Source organism: Microcaecilia unicolor, chromosome 3, assembly GCF_901765095.1.
Source record: "Microcaecilia unicolor chromosome 3, aMicUni1.1, whole genome shotgun sequence".
In the NCBI taxonomy this organism is placed as follows: domain Eukaryota; kingdom Metazoa; phylum Chordata; class Amphibia; order Gymnophiona; family Siphonopidae; genus Microcaecilia; species Microcaecilia unicolor.
Window position 1 is genome coordinate 397,848,846 of NC_044033.1, and position 19,348 is coordinate 397,868,193.

The 19,348-nt window shown below is 47.5% G+C and overlaps 1 protein-coding gene across 1 annotated transcript in view; it reads left to right on the top strand.

Annotated features, from left to right (window-relative positions):
• The window catches only part of PKHD1 (PKHD1 ciliary IPT domain containing fibrocystin/polyductin), a 980,909-nt gene that overhangs the window by 110,967 nt on the left and 850,594 nt on the right, over positions 1–19,348 (top strand). The window contains exons 16-17 of the mRNA XM_030198735.1: positions 640–894; positions 12,621–12,710. Coding sequence (XP_030054595.1) covers positions 640–894; positions 12,621–12,710 — 345 coding nt within the window. The remainder of the gene's footprint in view (positions 1–639; positions 895–12,620; positions 12,711–19,348) is intronic.

Here is a 19,348-nt window from a genome sequence, read left to right on the forward strand (position 1 = left end):
TTGGTGCACTATCTAGGCACAACCATTTATGCCACGTTGATGGCAGGCATAAGTTGGCATGTCTAAGTGATAGAATTATATAAGCTGTATGTGTCACCTGCCAACATGCTTATGGTTTGCCATGCTCCACCCACATGTATTTGTCCTTGCAGTTATTCACAGTGGTACTTGGGTACTGCATTCTAGAATAACATTTAGTGCATGTACACACATAAATGCCAATTAGTGGCGCATAAGTCTAGGTGCCAATTTATGGAATTGCCCTTCATGTGCATAAGTTCACTTGCATATTGTGTGGGCAATTTTATGAAACCCCATTTTAATGGGTAATACCCTGTTTTATCCATGAGAATGGCTCTTAAAATGTCATATAAGAGACTGGATGGAACACACAGGTCTTTATCTGCCGTCATAGACTAGGTTACTACGTTACTATGTGAATCATTTTTTTTAAAAATAGGTGGTATATAAGTCTCCAATAGAATAGAATAGAAAAACTAATACTATTGTGGATTTGCATTTTAATTGTACATAGTTATGACTAATACCCAATTTTGATTGTTCAATTTTAAAATATTTTAAGTTCAGAGGAAAGTAAATTTTAATTTTCTGATAACAAATGGTTTTGTATAACTGCAGGAAAAGGTTGCCTGTATTCCTGACTACTGGGAAAACAACTGGAATGATAGCTGGCAACAGAAATCTCAGAAATTTGAACTGCTCAGTGGAAAGAAGCACTACCTAGAAGCACTGCATCATGGGATGGCACCAACAACTGGAATGAGCATTGGGGTTCAGATTCATAACACATGGTTGAACTCTGATGTGGTGAATACTTATCACAGAGAGAAGATTAAGATTGAGATCTGTGCACTCCGACTTCCTGAGATTCAGGTCAGTGATACAGAGAATTTAAACTAGATATCACACCAAGAAAAATGGTGCATTTATTTAAACAAACTCCATGTCCTGTTCAATGGAGAACTTTGTGTGACTGGTTGAATTCATAAAGGGATTCTTCTATCCCTCAAGTTAATACTCTGCTTCCTAGCAACTGATAATTCGGTCATTGATAATCAGAGCCCTGTGTAATAAGGTGCAGAAGGATTATGGCTGAAGACTGTATTGATTTGGTGGTGCTCAAATACTGTTATTGTCAGACAGGTGAAGGTCAATTCTATAACTAGGTGCTCGTGGTACATGTCTGAAACCCCAAGTGAAGCTGTTTTTCCCCACTTGTTTGTAAAAAGGCTGTTCCTGCTGTAAGTGCCACAAAACATGTATTTTACCAAAGACTCCACGTTAGCAAGTCTTGTGTAAAATATCTTGCAAATGTTGAATGTCCTGATGTGGGTGTCTCTTTTTCTACTTAGATGACCTGTGCAAAATCAATTTTTATAATGTTAGCATCATATATTGACCCACTGAAATGTTGAGGCCAATAAACATAATTTGTACTAGACAATGAGTTATCAGGTTAAAATATTTCTGCATAAATTTGGATGGAGTGAGGGGTGTTCGAGGTGGATGTAAAAGTCAAACATAAAGCACTGAAATACAGTACTATCCAGTGTGACATACAACAGCACATTGTCACTGGTTTACAGTAGTTCACATCCAGAGGACTTCGAGGGAATATATGCAAGCTCTGAAAGGAAGCAAGTTTATAGTAATACTGGCATATGTAGTCCAGGAGATTATCAGGAACTGCTCTCATTGGAGAAAGGCAGTCTGAGAGAGGAAGTGAGGAGGCAGTTGGACTACATAAGAACATAAGAGTAGTCATACTGGGTCAGACCAATGGTCCATCTAGCCCCGCATCCTGTTTTCCAAACAGTGACCAAGCCAGGTCACAAGTACCTGGCAGAAACCCAATTCGTGGCAACACTCCATACTATAAATCCCAGAATACAGAACCCAGCTGAAGGGAATGAAGCACCTGGAGCCAACTTGGAAAGCTATTGGCATAAGACAAACACCAACCTTTGTAAGAAAAGCAAGAGAAGGATGGGCAGCAGGTCAGAGAGTAGGAACGCACACAGGCAGATGTTTGGGCTTAGATGGCAGAGCCCAAAGTGAAGCTTAATGGAAAGAATCTTGCTTCAGATTTTGTTAAACAATTAAGGAACTGTCAATGTTTTAGGAAGCTGATCAGAAGGCAGCGTGTTTACTGTGAAAGGTCTTATTAGAAGCAATATTGAAACATCCATCTAGTAAATGAAAATACTTGGGAAAGAAACTGTGGGTTAGAGGAAGACAGTCAAGCCGGAAGAGGTAATTTCATTATCATTAGAAATAAATCTTGGATTAAAGTTGTGCCCAACTGTGAATGTTACTGATCAGAAGCTCAGGGTGAAGCATCCTCCTGCTAAATTTATGTCAAGAGGCTAAGGTCTGGGTTCTTAGAAGCGGACAAGCTAAGAACTGCAAGTCATCAATTAGAAAGCTGACTAGGGAGATCAGGTGGCAGTTTAAAGCCTACAACTATAGTCTGTACAGACTAGGGAACTTTATTATTAATTTGGAATTGTACTGGGGACTAAGTTGTGCAAGGAGCAAACTGAGATTATATTCATACACCTTGTTCAATTTATTCTTACTATACACCGCCTTGAGTGAATTTCTTCAAAAAGGCAGTAAATAAAGCCTAATAAATAAATAAATAAATACAATAAATAAAGCAAGCAAGCATGTAAATAGCACACCAGTATCCTGACTCATATAAGGAAAAGAGAAGAATTTGCTGAGTTCCTGACCAAGAAAGCTAACATAGAGGGACAAACAACAGCAGGCACTCATGTAACTCTAAATAGTGAAGGGAGCTTTCAATCAATCCTTCTCCATATGCTCAACTTCTCAAATAACTATAACCTTTATATTACCCAGGTCCAGGTGATCAGAAAGTCATAATAGGATCCGTCAGATGAACGCGTCAACCTCCTAATTGGCTAAACATTTTTAAGAAATACGTTTGACTTATGCATAACAGAAGCAATTGATTTGTGTATAACAGAAGGAAATCAAGATTAAGAATAAGAATGGTTGTGAAAATAGTAAAATAATTTAAAAAAATATAGAAATTATCAAAAAATGCAAGTTCAAAACTCTGGTGGGATTGATGAGGATTACGGTACCACCTCTATAGTATGCATGGCTCATGAAGAAACATTTTTAGCCAATTAGGAGGTGGACGCGTTGATCTGACGGATCCCATTATGACTTTCTGATCACCTGGATCTGGGTAATATAAAGGTTATAGTTACTTGAGAAGTTGAGCATATGGAGAAGGAACATAGAGGGACTGGCATATGACACTAGATAACTAGTTTCCTTCCTTACATTTTCTTTGACTTTTTTCAGGGTTTAATTCTGTGGTTAGGGTTTCTTCCCTTACCTTTTCCCTCACTTTTCTCTGAGGCTATTTTGATGGAATATACGGTCTACCACAGTTGGAGATGTTCTTAATTTATCAGAATCATCGTTAATGCTTTTCTCTGTATGTGCCAAAGAGAATCTTCTGGAGTTCGTATTGATCTTATCTTTGTGTTGGAGAAAAAAAGGCTTGCTTTTGCTTCCTTAACAGGTCTTTTACTAAAGATTAGCTTGAGCTATCTGCAGCAGGACCCATTGGAATAATATGGGCCCTGCTGCAGATAACTTGAGCTAATTTTTAGTAAAAGACCCCCTTAATTTCTCCTCAGAGAATCCTTTTCTCAGAAAATCCTGCTCTCCTGCAGACATGGAAAGGGTGGGGAGAAGGAGTGGTTTGGGTGGGCCTAACATATCAGTGTGGATCCCCTATTTCACAAGGGAAAGTCATGTTGATCCATACAAATCTAGACTTTGACATTTACCTCTAACCCCAGGCACGAATAAGTGCTTACTGTAAGAGGTAGGTGTCAATGCTAAGGTCTGGCTCAGGCAACCAACTTCATTGGCATCAGAGCCCCCCTCCCCCCCCAGTTCCTCTATGGCATCAAATCTCCCTACCACCCCACACGGGAAGGATCTAATCCCCCACTCTCCCTCCCCAAAGCACAATCCCCCCTACCCACCAAAGCATTCTACCCTCCCTGTGTACCCTTCCCCAGAAAGAAGACCAATAACAAAGAGCCCCTCCAAAGAGTCCACACTCAGGGTCCCCACTCCATTCTCTGATCTCACCCCTAGCTATACCTGTCTTGTGCATATAATTGGCTTTATAAACTATCCATTTAGGGGGAATTGTATAAGTGTGTGCCTACTTATAGATGCTCTGATCCTGTACAGTGAGAACCTATTCTATAATGGCATCTGGCCACCCAAATTCCATTACAGAACACTATTTGGTGCCTGCATTTGCTCCTATAACTTTGGGCACCTAAATGTGCAAGGGCACGACCGCCCAAAATACAGCAGCCAGACTGATATATGTGTCGCGTCCCTCACCTGTGCCGCTTCTCCGTCGGGCATGCCACGCTGTCAGGGTGTCGCAGGGAGTGTTGGCCAGGAGAGGTGGTCGGGCACCAAGCCCCTGCGTCGCACCGCTGGGATCCTGTCTGCAGTCTGGGCTGCTCCGGCCCTCCGGTCCGCTTCGGTGGCGGCGGGGAGACGCCGGCCAGGTGGACAGGGCCGGCGTTCCCCGAGAAAGGGATCCCTTGCAGGCGCGGAGCCTCAGAGGAACGATGTCACTCCCCACAACGTCCGGATTGGCCGATCGCGGCTGACTCCGCCCCCTGCTTCTGGCCGGCCAATCCGGGGCTGTTGAGTCACGGTTGTGGGTAGCTCCGCCTCCTTTCAGCTGTTACCGGTCCTCCTAATGGGGAGGGCTATTTAGGAGCAGCAAAGCAGAACTCTCATTGCTTCGGCTTCTGCTTTGGTGGATTCTGTGGCGTTGGATTCTTCCTGGATTGCTCTTGCTTTGAAACTTGCCTGGACCTGGACTTTGCTTTTGTTTGCAGCCTGCCTTGAAACTTGCCTGGACCTGGACTTTGCTTCTGTTCGCAGCCTGCCCTGAAACTTGCCTGGACCTGGACTTTGCTTTTGTTTGCAGCCTGCCTTGAAACTTGCCTGGACCTGGACTTTGCTTTTGTTTGCAGCCTGCCTTGAAACTTGCCTGGACCTGGACTTTGCTTTTGTTTGCAGCCTGCCTTGAAACTTGCCTGGACCTGGACTTTGCTTCTGTTCGCAGCCTGCCCTGAAACTTGCCTGGACCTGGACTTTGCTTTTGTTTGCAGCCTGCCTTGAAACTTGCCTGGACCTGGACTTTGCTTTTGTTTGCAGCCTGCCTTGAAACTTGCCTGGACCTGGACTTTGCTTTTGTTTGCAGCCTGCCCTGAAACTTGCCTGGACCTGGACTTTGCTTCTGTTACCACCTGCCTTGTGTTTGCCTGGACCTGGACTGTGCTCTGGTTCGTCCCCTGCTCTGAGGCTTGCCTGGTCTTGGACTTTGTTCCTGCTTCTCATCTGCCCTGGAAGTCTCACCTGTGTCTACACTCCTCTGACTTCCTGAGGAGTTGTTGCCTCACTCTCCAGGTAAGATCAGGATTGTCCGGCTGCCTAACTCCGTTCGGCACAGGGGCTCACTTTCTGAGGGTCAAGGGCTGACAGTAAGCCGAAGCCATGAGCTCGCCGGATAAGCCTGATTTGACCGACCTGGCCCAAGCTCTTCAACAGCAGCAGGCCCAGCTTAATAGACTTTCGGGAGTCCTTCAAGATGTATGCTCACAGATGTCGGCCCAGCGCAGTCCGACTACTGGTGCCAGCCGAGCAACTCCACCCCAGCTTCTCTTCCGTCTACCTGAGCCTCCCCGGTTTGACGGTACACCTGCCGCCTGCCGCGGGTTTTTGAACCAATGCCAAATGCTCTTTGACATGCAACCTGCTTCATTCCCTACAGACAGAGCCAAGATTACGTACATCATCTCGCTATTGTCTGGGTCAGCCCTGGCATGGGCCTCACCCTTGTGGGAACAACAGGACCCTCTTCTGTCTGATCTGGGAGAGTTCTTGCGGAGGTTTCGCATGGTGTTTGACGTCCTGGGACGCCCTTCCTCCGCAGCTAGTGAACTGCTGCGTATTCAGCAAGGAAGCAGTTCAGTCGGGGCCTTTGCTATCCAATTTCGTACTCTAGCTGCAGAGCTGAAGTGGAATCAAGAGGCCCTCATGGCGATTTTTTGGCAAGGTCTGAACGGGCGTATCAAGGATGAGTTGGCTGGTCGGGAGGTTCCTAGTACATTGGATGCACTTATTTCCCTCTGTGTCCGGATTGATGTTCGATTCCAGGAGCGAGCACGAGAACAAGGAACTTCGCGTCCGCCTCGAAGAACTTCTCCTCCTAGGCGACGGCCCACGTCTCCTCAGGGTGCGTCAAGATCAACCACAGAGGGGTCCGAAGAACCTATGGTGATTGGCAGACATCGTCTTTCAGCCGTTGAGAGGGCCCATAGACGAAACCATAGACTTTGCCTTTATTGTGGTAAACCTGGTCACTTTGTGAAGGAGTGTCCCAATAAGCCGGGAAATGCCTAGACCCAAGCCCTGAGGAAGGGGTGGCGTTGGGTCATTCGAATTTCCTTCCAGATAACTTGATTTCTGTGCCCATAATTCTCCTTTGGCGTGACTTCAGGGTAAACACTTTAGCTCTGTTGGACTCTGGAGCGGGAGGTAATTTTATTGATGCATCTCTTCTTAAGAAGCTGGGTGAACCTGCAGTGCCTTGTAGACCCGCGCTGCAGGTAACGTCCATTCATGGCTCGGCTCTGCCTCATCTTGTTACCCAGCTCACCCCACCACTGAAGATGCAGGTGGGTCTCTTGCATCATGAAGAGATCCAATTTTTTATTTTGCCCCATGCTATCCATCCTGTTATCCTAGGGTTACCCTGGTTACGTCTACACGCACCCAGCATCAACTGGCCGACTGGGGAGATCAGTCAATGGAGTAAACGTTGTTTTGAGGTCTGCCTGACTCCTGTGGAACCTCCTCCTAGAAGCATTGCCGCCTCACCTGGGATTCTTCGACCTTATGAAGCTTGTCTTCCTGAGGAATATAGTGACTTTCAAGATGTTTTTGATGCACGGGAGGCTGACTCCCTCCCTCCCCATCGCCCCTTTAACTGTTCTATTGATTTACTGCCGGGCAAGATGCCTCCTAGGGGACGATTATATACTCTGTCCAGAACTGAGTCGGCTGCTATGCGGCAATACATTCATGAGAATCTTACCAAGGGATTTATTCGACCCTCCTCCTCCCCGGCTGGTGCGGGTTTTTTTTTTGTGTCCAAAAAAGACGGGTCGCTGAGACCTTGTATTGACTATCGAGGACTGAATGCTATCACGATTAAGAACCGCTATCCCCTTCCTCTAATCCCTGAGTTGTTTGATCGTCTTCAGGGGGCGGTTATCTTCACCAAGTTAGATCTCCGAGGTGCATACAATTTGATCCGCATTCGTGAGGGGGATGAGTGGAAGACTGCATTTAATACTCACGAAGGCCACTTTGAATACCGGGTCATGCCTTTCGGCCTGTGTAATGCCCCAGCTGTTTTTCAGGACTTTATTAATTTCATTTTCCGGGATTTACTGTATTCATCCGTTATTGTCTATTTGGATGATATCCTTATCTTCTCTGCTTCTCCTCAGGATCATCCAGGGCACGTGCGCACGGTGCTCCAACGCCTTCGGGCTCATCGACTGTTTGCCAAGTTGGAGAAATGTGCATTTCACCAGTCGACTATTCCTTTTCTGGGACATATTATCTCCGCCGATGGCCTTCAGATGGACCCTGCTAAGCTTCAGGCTATCCAAGATTGGCCCCGGCCTCAAGGACTTCGGGCCTTGCAGAGGTTCCTTGGTTTCGCCAATTACTACAGACAGTTTATTCCACATTATTCTTTGATTACAGCTCCTTTGACAGCTTTAACCAGAAAAGGGGCCGATGTGCGGAATTGGTCCCCCACAGCTCTGGAGGCTTTCTCTACTTTGAAGACTGCTTTTGTGTCTGCTCCAGTACTCCGTACTCCAGATATCGCTAAGCCTTTTGTTGTTGAAGTGGATGCATCTGCTCTTGGAGCTGGAGCTGTCTTATCACAGGTGGCTTCTTCTGGTAAACGGCATCCTTGTTTTTTCTTTTCTAAGAAGTTTTCCCCAGCGGAGCGTAATTATACGGTGGGGGACAGAGAATTGCTAGCCATGAAGCTTGCCTTTCAGGAATGGCGTTATCTTCTTGAGGGGGCTGCTCATCCTTTTACTGTGATCACTGATCATAAGAACCTTCTTTATCTACAGAATGCCAAGCGTCTCAACCCACGGCAAGCCAGATGGTCTCTTTTTTTTGCCCGTTTTGACTTTCACTTGATCTTCCGACCTACTGAAAAGAACGTCCAAGCTGATGCGCTCTCCCGAGCCTTTGAGGAGCCCGAGGACCCGGATGAGGTTTCTCCTATGCTAAATCCGGCTTGTCTTCCTGCGTCGGTGGTGGCTGCTGCTTCTCTGCGGACCCCGGTTCCTGCCCGCTCCAGACGCAAGGTGTTACAGTGGGGTCATTCTTCTGTTTTTTCTGGACATTTTGGGTTCCGAAAGACCTATCAGCTCATCTCCCGTTATTTTTGGTGGCCTCATATGGCTCAGGACATTCTACAGTTTGTTTCTACCTGTCCCACCTGTGCTCGCACCAAGTCTCCTCCAGGCAAGGCCTGGGGACCTCTGCAACCCCTGCCCATACCTCAGCATCCGTGGCAGGACATGTCTATGGACTTTATTACGGATCTTCCTCCCTCCAAGGGTAACACTGTCATCTGGGTGGTGGTGGATCGTTTTTCCCGCATGGCACATTTTGTTCCTATGCGAACCCTACCCTCTGCTGCTGTTTTGGCCTCTCATTTTGTCCAGCATGTTTTTCGGTTACATGGATTTCCTCGGCGTATCATCAGTGATAGAGGTTCCCAATTCACGTCTCGATTCTGGAGGTCCTTGTGCTCCGCTTTTGGTGTCGCCACACTTTTTTCTTCAGCTTATCATCCGCAGACAAATGGCATGGCTGAACGGACTAATCAGACGCTTAAGGCTTTCCTCCGGGCTTTTACTAACGCCCGTCAGGACAATTGGACTGATCTTTTGCCTTGGGCTGAGTTCGCCTACAATAATAGTGTGCACTCTGCCTCCCAGACTTCACCCTTTTTTGCTGTTTTTGGACGTCATCCTTGTCTTCCTCCTCCGCTTCCTTTGGATCACGCTCCTCCACTAGTTCAGCCAACTCTCTCCACTATCCAGGACACTTGGAGAACAGTACAGCACCACTTGCAGCGGGCGGCGGTCCGGTATAAACGATTTGCTGATCGCCATCGTCGGGCCGCTCCCGTTTTCCAGCCGGGGCAACGGGTGTGGCTTAGCACCAAATATCTGAAGCTTCGTCTTCCGTCCTTGAAGTTTGCTCCCCGATTTATTGGTCCATTTGCTGTTCAATCTAGAGTGGGGACGGTAGTCTATCGTCTTCACTTACCTAGTAATCTGCATATCCACAATGCTTTCCACGTCTCGTTACTCAAACCTTTCCGGGCCTCACAGTGGCATCCTGAACCTAAGCGGATTACTGTTCCTGATTCTGAGCCGGATCCTGAGTTTGAGGTACAGGAAATTCTGGATTCCAAGCTCCAAAGGGGAGGACTTTTTTATTTGATTTCATGGAAAAATTTTGGTCCTGAAGATAATTCTTGGGAACCAGCAAAGAATGTCCATGCACCCGACTTGGTTCGAGAGTTTCACTCTCGTTATCCTTCTAGACCTGGGCCGAGACGGAGGAGGGGGGCTTTCGGGGGGGGGTACTGTCGCGTCCCTCACCTGTGCCGCTTCTCCGTCGGGCATGCCACGCTGTCAGGGTGTCACAGGGAGTGTTGGCCAGGAGAGGTGGTCGGGCACCAAGCCCCTGCGTCGCACCGCTGGGATCCTGTCTGCAGTCTGGGCTGCTCCGGCCCTCCGGTCCGCTTCGGTGGCGGCGGGGAGACGCCGGCCAGGTGGACAGGGCCGGCGTTCCCCGAGAAAGGGATCCCTTGCAGGCGCGGAGCCTCAGAGGAACGATGTCACTCCCCACAACGTCCGGATTGGCCGATCGCGGCTGACTCCGCCCCCTGCTTCTGGCCGGCCAATCCGGGGCTGTTGAGTCACGGTTGTGGGTAGCTCCGCCTCCTTTCAGCTGTTACCGGTCCTCCTAATGGGGAGGGCTATTTAGGAGCAGCAAAGCAGAACTTTCATTGCTTCGGCTTCTGCTTTGGTGGATTCTGTGGCGTTGGATTCTTCCTGGATTGCTCTTGCTTTGAAACTTGCCTGGACCTGGACTTTGCTTTTGTTTGCAGCCTGCCTTGAAACTTGCCTGGACCTGGACTTTGCTTCTGTTCGCAGCCTGCCCTGAAACTTGCCTGGACCTGGACTTTGCTTTTGTTTGCAGCCTGCCTTGAAACTTGCCTGGACCTGGACTTTGCTTTTGTTTGCAGCCTGCCTTGAAACTTGCCTGGACCTGGACTTTGCTTTTGTTTGCAGCCTGCCTTGAAACTTGCCTGGACCTGGACTTTGCTTCTGTTCGCAGCCTGCCCTGAAACTTGCCTGGACCTGGACTTTGCTTTTGTTTGCAGCCTGCCTTGAAACTTGCCTGGACCTGGACTTTGCTTTTGTTTGCAGCCTGCCTTGAAACTTGCCTGGACCTGGACTTTGCTTTTGTTTGCAGCCTGCCCTGAAACTTGCCTGGACCTGGACTTTGCTTCTGTTACCACCTGCCTTGTGTTTGCCTGGACCTGGACTGTGCTCTGGTTCGTCCCCTGCTCTGAGGCTTGCCTGGTCTTGGACTTTGTTCCTGCTTCTCATCTGCCCTGGAAGTCTCACCTGTGTCTACACTCCTCTGACTTCCTGAGGAGTTGTTGCCTCACTCTCCAGGTAAGATCAGGATTGTCCGGCTGCCTAACTCCATTCGGCACAGGGGCTCACTTTCTGAGGGTCAAGGGCTGACAATATGGCAAAACACGATTCGAAAGTGCCAAACCCCTATGAGAAAAGCTGCATAGGCTCCCAATCAAAGAATGGACCATCTTCAAAATCTGCACCCTGGTACACAAAATTATTTACGACATAGTACCTGGATACATGACAGACCTAGTAGACTTACCAACCAGAAACAGAATCAGATCATCATGATCATACCTAAACCTACACTATCCAAATTGTAAAGGACTAAGATACAAAATAACTTACGCATCCAGCTTCTCCTACATAAGCGCACAACTATGGCACGGACTCCCAAATGCTGTGAGAACAATCCATGACCACTTAAACTTCAGGAAATCACTCAAAACTCACCTCTTCAAAAAGGCCTATCCCACCGATCCAACATACTGTAGATCCCTGCACCAAGCAACACAGCATAACTAATGATCGTACTGGACAACCTATAATCTTCACTCCTTCGACCCCACCTCATCTGACTACAATATAACTTTGTATCTGCTAACAACTGTACTGGCAAATGCCTCTACGCCACTATGTAAGCCACATTGAGCCTGCAAATAGATGGGAAAATGTGGGATACAAATGCTACAAATAAAATAAAATAAAAATAAATAACTTACAATAAGTTAAGCTTTAAGTAGCATCCCCCACTTTTCTTCCACTCATGTGAATGCTCCTATACATTTATATGCTGTCCTACTTACTTGTGCCCCTACAGAATAGTGCTTAGTCACTTTGGTGCCACGTACATGCATAAGTGTACACTTTGAAAGTGCTGGTATTATATACATTTATGTGTGCATAAGGGGCTAGATTCAGTAGATGGCCCTCAAAAATGATCATGGGAAAAGATCAGTGCCAAGCACAGTTCTATAAAGGACATATGCCCTTCACAGAATTGTGCTTAAATGCCAATCTTGTGCCTAACTTTGGGTGTAAATGATGGTGCTCAGGCAGTGTTCTGTAACAACGTGTATAACTTTTGGGAACGCCCCCAGTCATGCCCCCTTTTCAGATATGAGCCATGGGATTTAGGCATCATGCCTTATAGAATAGTACATAGCCAGATGCTAGTGCAAATCCTGATTGATGTCAATTATGCACTCCCTGAAAGGCTCTGCTTAACACAAAACTATCTCTACTTCAGGAAGCAAGTGCATGTGCAACTTCCTTTAAATTAGTCACCTTATTTTCTAACTCCTCTTACTCTCTTACCGATCTATATGTTCCATCTTTGCTTATACCCTATGCTGTCTGTTAAAATGTTCTATTATGTATTGCATTGTTATTTGAATATTTTTACTATTGTAATTGTCTATTGCTTATGTCTGATTTATTCTTACTGTACACTGCCCTGAGTGAATTCTTTCAAAAAGGCGGTAAATAAATCCTAATAAATAAATAAATAAATAAATAAAAATTAACTGCAATAATTGGTTGATAGCACCCAATTATTGCTAGTTAAGGGTTTGTTAATTAATTACCTTGTACATGCATCTTGGGCGCATGCCAAAATTTAGACATACAAATTAGGGTACCATATATTCAATCCAGGGGATGGTGCATAAATATGGGTGCCCATTATTACTAGAGATTAGAATGTCTGCTAAATGTCTTTAATTTTACAGACTTTGTTTTCCCTTTCAGAATGTGACACTCTCTGGCACTGGCTGGGTCAGCTTTTTTTGGGACAATAAATCTACTAGTCCAATAACTACAAATGCCACTGCTGATCAGGTCTGTAACTTTGTTTTCAAAGGTGTGGGGTGATGTCTCCTGTGATAAAATGATCTTCCTTCATGCTAGTTGGGTGAGAAGATCATTCGGAAAAATATTTCTGTCGGAAATAATCAGTGTTGCAGTGTTAATGGTATGAAAGATCTATAAATTTAACATAAAGCTGCATATAAATTTTCTCTTGTGGGACAAAGGGATGATTTTGTTGCGCTTTACTATTTACGTGTCTGCAATTAAACCCTTCTTATTATCCCACCTTTGTGCCATTAAATCTAACCTTGGTTTGGCTCAAGCATTCTTAGTTGTCCTGACCCGCTTGTAGTTTCCATAAAATGCAAACGTTCTCTTATGTGTAGCTGTAAAAGAAAGTGTACATCTTGAAGGAGGGAAATTTTAGAAGGGGGCACTTGGTGTAAGTCTGGTTTCAGGCGTATATTTTAAGTCTTTTTACCTCAACCCAACATTTTGTACTAATCCCGTACCGGAATTGGAGAATGCCTTCGTATTATGTAAGCCACATCGAGCCTGCAAATATGTGGGAAAATGTGGGATACAAATGTAACAACATTTACACTTGCCCTGGAGCAGTTATAAATGTATGTACCTATAATCTTTAAACATTTTGGAATCGTGTGCTCTGCTCAAAATATGCCAAATTTTGCCCATCATGTCAAAGTCAGCATTTTATAAGAGGCCATTTACCCATATATTGTAAAGTGGATCCTCTTCCCTCAGCGGTTGCAGCGCTCCACCACCTGAAGAACTCCTTTCAGTACTGCTCCTTTTTTTCTCAGAACAATGAAGGTTTTTTATTGCCTAGGAGGGGCTTCCCTCCTTCCCTCAGTTGTGGCACCAAAACACAAAACAAAACACAGATATCATTCACCTTTCTCAATTCGGTTAGTTTCCCAGTCCAGGCTTCCACAGCTGCTTCCTCTTCCTCCCTCGTGGGGAAGAGTAGCAGCAAATAATAAAAAAAAAGAAAAAAAAATACCCTGTTCTGTGTAGAGGGGTTTTCCAAAAAACACAGTTCACTTTTAGCCAAGCCTTACTCCACTGCTCAGTTTAGCCAGGCTTTCAAAATACAGTTCAGTTCTAGCCAAGCTTTCCAAAACACAGCTCAATTTAGCCAGGCTTTCAAAACCACAGTTCAGTTCTAGCCAAGCTTTCAAACCACAGCTCAGTTTAGCCAGGCTTTCAAAAACCCAGTTCAGTAATAGCTTTGCGCGGGCTCAAAGCCTAGGGTCCCACCCTCTTGGTCAGTCATACTCCTACCTGACCTCCTCCCGCTTGACCCGGCTTGGCCCCGCTACTTCCTTGGCTTTCGCTGAGCCAGAGCTGAAAAGTCCATCGGCTCTTCCAGGGTGTTCTCCGGTTCAGTCAACTCCATAGGGCAAGGCTCACTCTCTCTCTCTCGCTCCTCAGGAGCCCAATCCATATTCTCCTCGCCCCGCCCTTCTCCCAGCTGCTCCCCCTTTCTTTCATTAAAGCTCCTTGGTGGCTCTTCTTTCTCCACCCACCTGTTCCACCACCTCTTCCACCAGGTTGGAGAATCAGCCTTATTCCTTCCCCTGCGGCCCTCCTCTGGAGACTCCTGGGAATGCACATAGTTTCTCTTATCCCCGGTCTCCCTTGGGGCATGCTGGGAGTTGTAGTTCTTTATTTCTAGTTTTTTCCTGGGGAATGCCTGCCTATAATGGGGGTATTCTGGCCTATCCCAGGGTTCCTTTGGGGCCTGTCCTACATACTCTTTACATACCCCCCCCCTTAAATTTCCACCCCCGCATTCTTTTTCCTCCTCCTCCTCCACCCGGGACAGAGCATCAACATTCCCTAAACATCGCCCGGGACGATGTTCCACAGCATATTGGGAAGGCTGCAATGCTAAGTACCATCGCATTAGTCTCCCATTATTATTCTTCATTACATTCAACCATTTTAGGGGAGCATGGTCCGTCACCAACTTAAATTTTCTCCCTTCTAAATAGACACTACACTCCTGCACTGCCCATCGTATGGCTAAACACTCCTTTTCTATGGTGGAGTAATGTTCCTCATGAGGCAGGAGCTTCCAGCTTAAATAAAGCACCGGGTGTTCCTCCCCTTCATGCTCTTGGGACAGTACTGCGCCTAACCCCCTCCCCGAAGCATCTGTTTGAAGGACAAAGTGCTTTTCAAAATCAACTGCTTTCAGCACAGGTTCCTGGCACAGGGCCCTCTGCATCTGTTCAAACGCCCTCAACTCCTCCGCTCCCCACCTCAAGTGGTCCGGATTCTTCCCTCTCAGCATGTCAGTTAAGGGAGTGGCCATTGCGGAAAAATGAGGGATGAACCTGCGGTAATACCCTACCATCCCCAGGAATCTACGCAATTGTTTCTTGGTGTTTGGTCTGGGAAACTCTTGGATGCTTTTAACCTTATTCAATAAGGGCCTGACCTCTCCCCTTCCCACATTATACCCTAAATACTTCACCCTGTACTGCGCAAAATAACATTTTTTTGGGTTCAGGGTGAGACCTGCCTCCCTAAAAGCCTGCAGCACTGCCTCTACCTGGTTTAAATGGGTGTTCCAGTCTCCACTATGTATTACCACATCATCCATATAGGCGGCGGCATAGGCCTGATGTGGTCGGAGAACCCTGTCCAGCAACCTCTGGCAACTTGCAGCAGCTGAATTAAGGCCAAAGGGCAATCTTTTGAACTGGTACAGGCCTATGGGCGTACTAAAGGCGGTCTTAGCTTGTGCCCCTGACGTAAGGGGAATCTGCCAGTACCCTTTTGTCAAGTCCAGGGTGGTGAGATATTGTGCAGATCCTAGCCTGTCCACCAGCTCCTCAATATAGGGCATAGGATATGCATCTGCTTGAGAAATATTATTAAGCTGGCGGAAATCTATGCAGAATCTCCACTCCCCTTCGGGTTTTGGTACTAACACCACTGGGCTTGACCAGGGACTATTTGACTCTTCGATCACCCCGAAGTCTAACATTTCCTGGACCTGTTTTGTCACCGCCCTCCTTTTCATGGGGGACAGCCTATATGGCTTTTGCCGAACTACTTTACCCCTTTCCGTTATGATGTCATGCTCCACTAGGTGAGTATTTCCAGGGCAAGCCGTCAATACATCATCAAACCCTTTCAAGAGCCTTCCTATCTCTTTCTTTTGCACTTGTGTCAACCGGGGATTAACCCCTGGTTCACCGGGCTTGAAAATATCTCTTATTTGCGGTCCCAACTCCTCTCCCTCCTTTTCATCTCCCCGGGTCTGAAAGCCTACCCTTGCTACCCAGGGTTTCATCAGGTTAACGTGGAAGGTTTGGACCCGCCCCTTTTCGTTCGCCACCTCATATGTAAGAGGCCCAAGTCTCCTCCTCACCACCCAGGGACCCTTCCACCTAGAGGCAAACTTATGAGGATCCTCCGAGATTAGGATAAGGACCCTATCTCCTATTACAAACTCCCTCTCCCGAGTACCCTTATCATAATATTCCTTTTGCCGATTTTGGCTCTGTTCAAGCCTTTCCTGGGAATATTCCTGTAACTTATCTAATCTGGTCCTCAGATCCTGTAGGTATTCGACCACTGACTGCTTGGAGGCGTCTGGGGGTACCCAGTGTTCTTGTAAAATATCCAAAATGCCCCTGGGCCTCCGTCCAAACATCAATTCATAAGGCGCAACTCCTAATGAGTCTTGCACCTTCTCCCTGTAGGCATATACAGTAGCACGAAGGGTAACAGTTGGTCCCAACCCGTCCTATCCTCGCCTAACGCTTTTTTTTAACATACCCTTTAAAGTTCTATTAAAACGTTCCACCATCCCATTAGTTTGAGGATGGTAGGCCGCTGTACGGATATGTTGTATCCCAAAAGCCTCCCACACTTGCCTTAAGGTACTTGACATAAAGTTGGACCCCCTGTCGGTCAAAACTTCTTGGGGGAATCCCACCTCACAAAAGATTTTTATCAGTTCCCTGGCAATGACCTTCGCTGATATGCTTCTCAAAGGAATGGCCCAGGGGTACCTAGTGGCCATATCCATAACCACTAAAACGTAGAGGAAGCCTCTCTGAGATTTTGTTACTGGGCCAATAATATCCATGGCTATTCTCCTCCCCGGTTGTTCCACTCTAGCAAGGGGTTTTAACGGTGCCTTAGGCGGTAGCCGGTCTGTCACCTTCTGACAGTTGGGGCAGGACTTGCAATACCTCTCCACCTCCCCATAAACCCCTGGCCAATAAAACCGGCCCAATATCTGAGTCAGGGTAGCTTGGGAGCCCTTATGCCCCCCCAACGGGTGATCATGCGCGAGCCTTACTACTAGGGGACGGAAAGCTTGGGGGACTACTAGCTGTCTCCCCGCTTCAGAGTTCTCCCAATTGGGTACCCTGCGATATAGAATGCCCCCTCTATCATGAACCCCGGGGCTTCCTGGCCCTCCCCCTGTCGGGCCCGTTCCCAGGCATACTCTAAAGTAGGGTCCGTGGCCTGCTCCCTATGAAACTGGGGAAACTGCTCGCTCAATTCTTTCGGGGCCACTGGCAGATAACTTTCTTTTCTTGCCTGCTCCAAGGCCTCCCGTCTGCCCCTCTGCTCCTTTTTTTTCAAAGCTTTCCCCTTTCTCTCTTTTCCCGGCTCCCCTAAAACCTCCCCTTGAAAAGGAAAAATACCTCCTATTCCCTCTTCCTCAGCCTCAGGGTCTCGCCGAGCCTGCGAGCGGGTAGTGACCAACACTCTTTTTTCACTATACACTTGGTAAAGGGGGGCCAGTCCCTTCCCAAAATCATCTCCTGTGGCAGTCTGGGCAGAACGGCCACTGCTATCTCTATCTCCCCTGTAGGCCCCTTCACGTGAACCCTATGGAGGGTATAACGAGTACTGGCCCCATGTATACATTGAATAGCCACTGCTCCCTCATAGGTATCCTTACCTCCTGTCTTCCTCTTTCTTATTTGTTCCCATAACCTCCTGGAGATCATGGACTGGTCTGCCCCGGAGTCTAACATGGCTACAATCGGTAAACCCTCAACCTCCACCTTAGCAGTATACCGAGGCCTAAACCCTTGGGCAACCTGCGAGGTCCATCCCTCTCGACCTGGGCAATCCCTCCGGAAGTGCCCAGTCTTCCCACACTTATAACAGAGTTTTCCTTCATACGAGGGGGCCTTTCTTTCAGGGCCTGAGGGCACTATGGGCTTTTTACCACCCCAGCCGTAATCGGGTTTCCCTCCCTGGGGATCTGGCTTAAAGAAGGAACTTTTGGAACCCCAGCCTCCCCCAGTTCGGGGCTTACCCCCCTCCAGGTCGGGTTCTCCCCAATGTTGGGCTTCCAAATAACACTCTAACCCGGCTGTCACGGCCTCCACCGTCTTACAGCCCCTTTGGACCAATCTGCCCTAATCTCCCTGGGAAGGCCCTGCAGGAACTGCTCCACTACTAATTCTTGAAGAATCTCTCCCGTGGTGTGGCGATCAGGTTCCAACCATTTTTTTACCAAGTCCATCAGTCTAGTGGCCAGCGCTTTAGGGGTTTCCCCCTTGTCCCATTTAGTGGACCGAAACTTACGCCTATAAGCCTGGGTACTCAGTCCATACCGGTCTTTAATGGCCTCCCTCAACCTCCCATAGTTGGCAGCGTCCCCAGGAGCCAAGTCTCTAAAGGCTCCTAGAGCCTCCCCAGATAATGAAGGCACTAACCGCATGGCCCACTGCTCTTGTGGCCACCCTGCGGCCACTGCCACCCTCTCGAAGGCGGTCAGGAAATCATCTACATTATCCTGTTCAGACAACTTTCCCCAAGTAAGTGAGTTCAGGGATAAAGGTCCTACCGCACCGCTTCCTCCTGGCCCCTGTCCGGTCGCTCCGGCTGCACCGCCCCTGGGAGCCTCGATCCCTCGCTGAAAAAAATCCTGGAGCATATTCAGCACCGGTTGTTGCTGCTCTCATGCCGCCGTCAAGGAGTCTTCCACCATCTTCCCCATCAGTTCTTGCTGTTTCTGGAACTGCATCATCATCCAAGCGAAGATCTCCTTGGGGTCCATCTTTGCTCCGGAACAGCGACTCCTGGTGGGGAAAAAAAAACAGAGGACACCTCCAAGTGCGGTCTCACTACTTATGTTTCCCCTTTTACTAGGATCCCTTTATTTCCCCCAATCTAGGCCCCGCTTACCGGAACCCCAGACGGGTCTGCGCCTTTCTCAGCGTTGGCCCCTCCGTCGGGCTTTTCTGTCCTGCTGGTCTTGGCCTCCTCGAGCGACAGGTCCGCGGACAGTATCCCACCACTGCCACCAATTGTAAAGTGGATCCTCTTCCCTCAGCGGTTGCAGCGCTCCACCACCTGAAGAACTCCTTTCAGTACTGCTCCTTTTTTTCTCAGAACAATGAAGGTTTTTTATTGCCTAGGAGGGGCTTCCCTCCTTCCCTCAGTTGTGGCACCAAAACACAAAACAAAACACAGATATCATTCACCTTTCTCAATTCGGTTAGTTTCCCAGTCCAGGCTTCCACAGCTGCTTCCTCTTCCTCCCTCATGGGGAAGAGTAGCAGCAAATAATAAAAAAAAAAGAAAAAAAAATACCCTGTTCTGTGTAGAGGGGTTTTCCAAAAAACACAGTTCACTTTTAGCCAAGCCTTACTCCACTG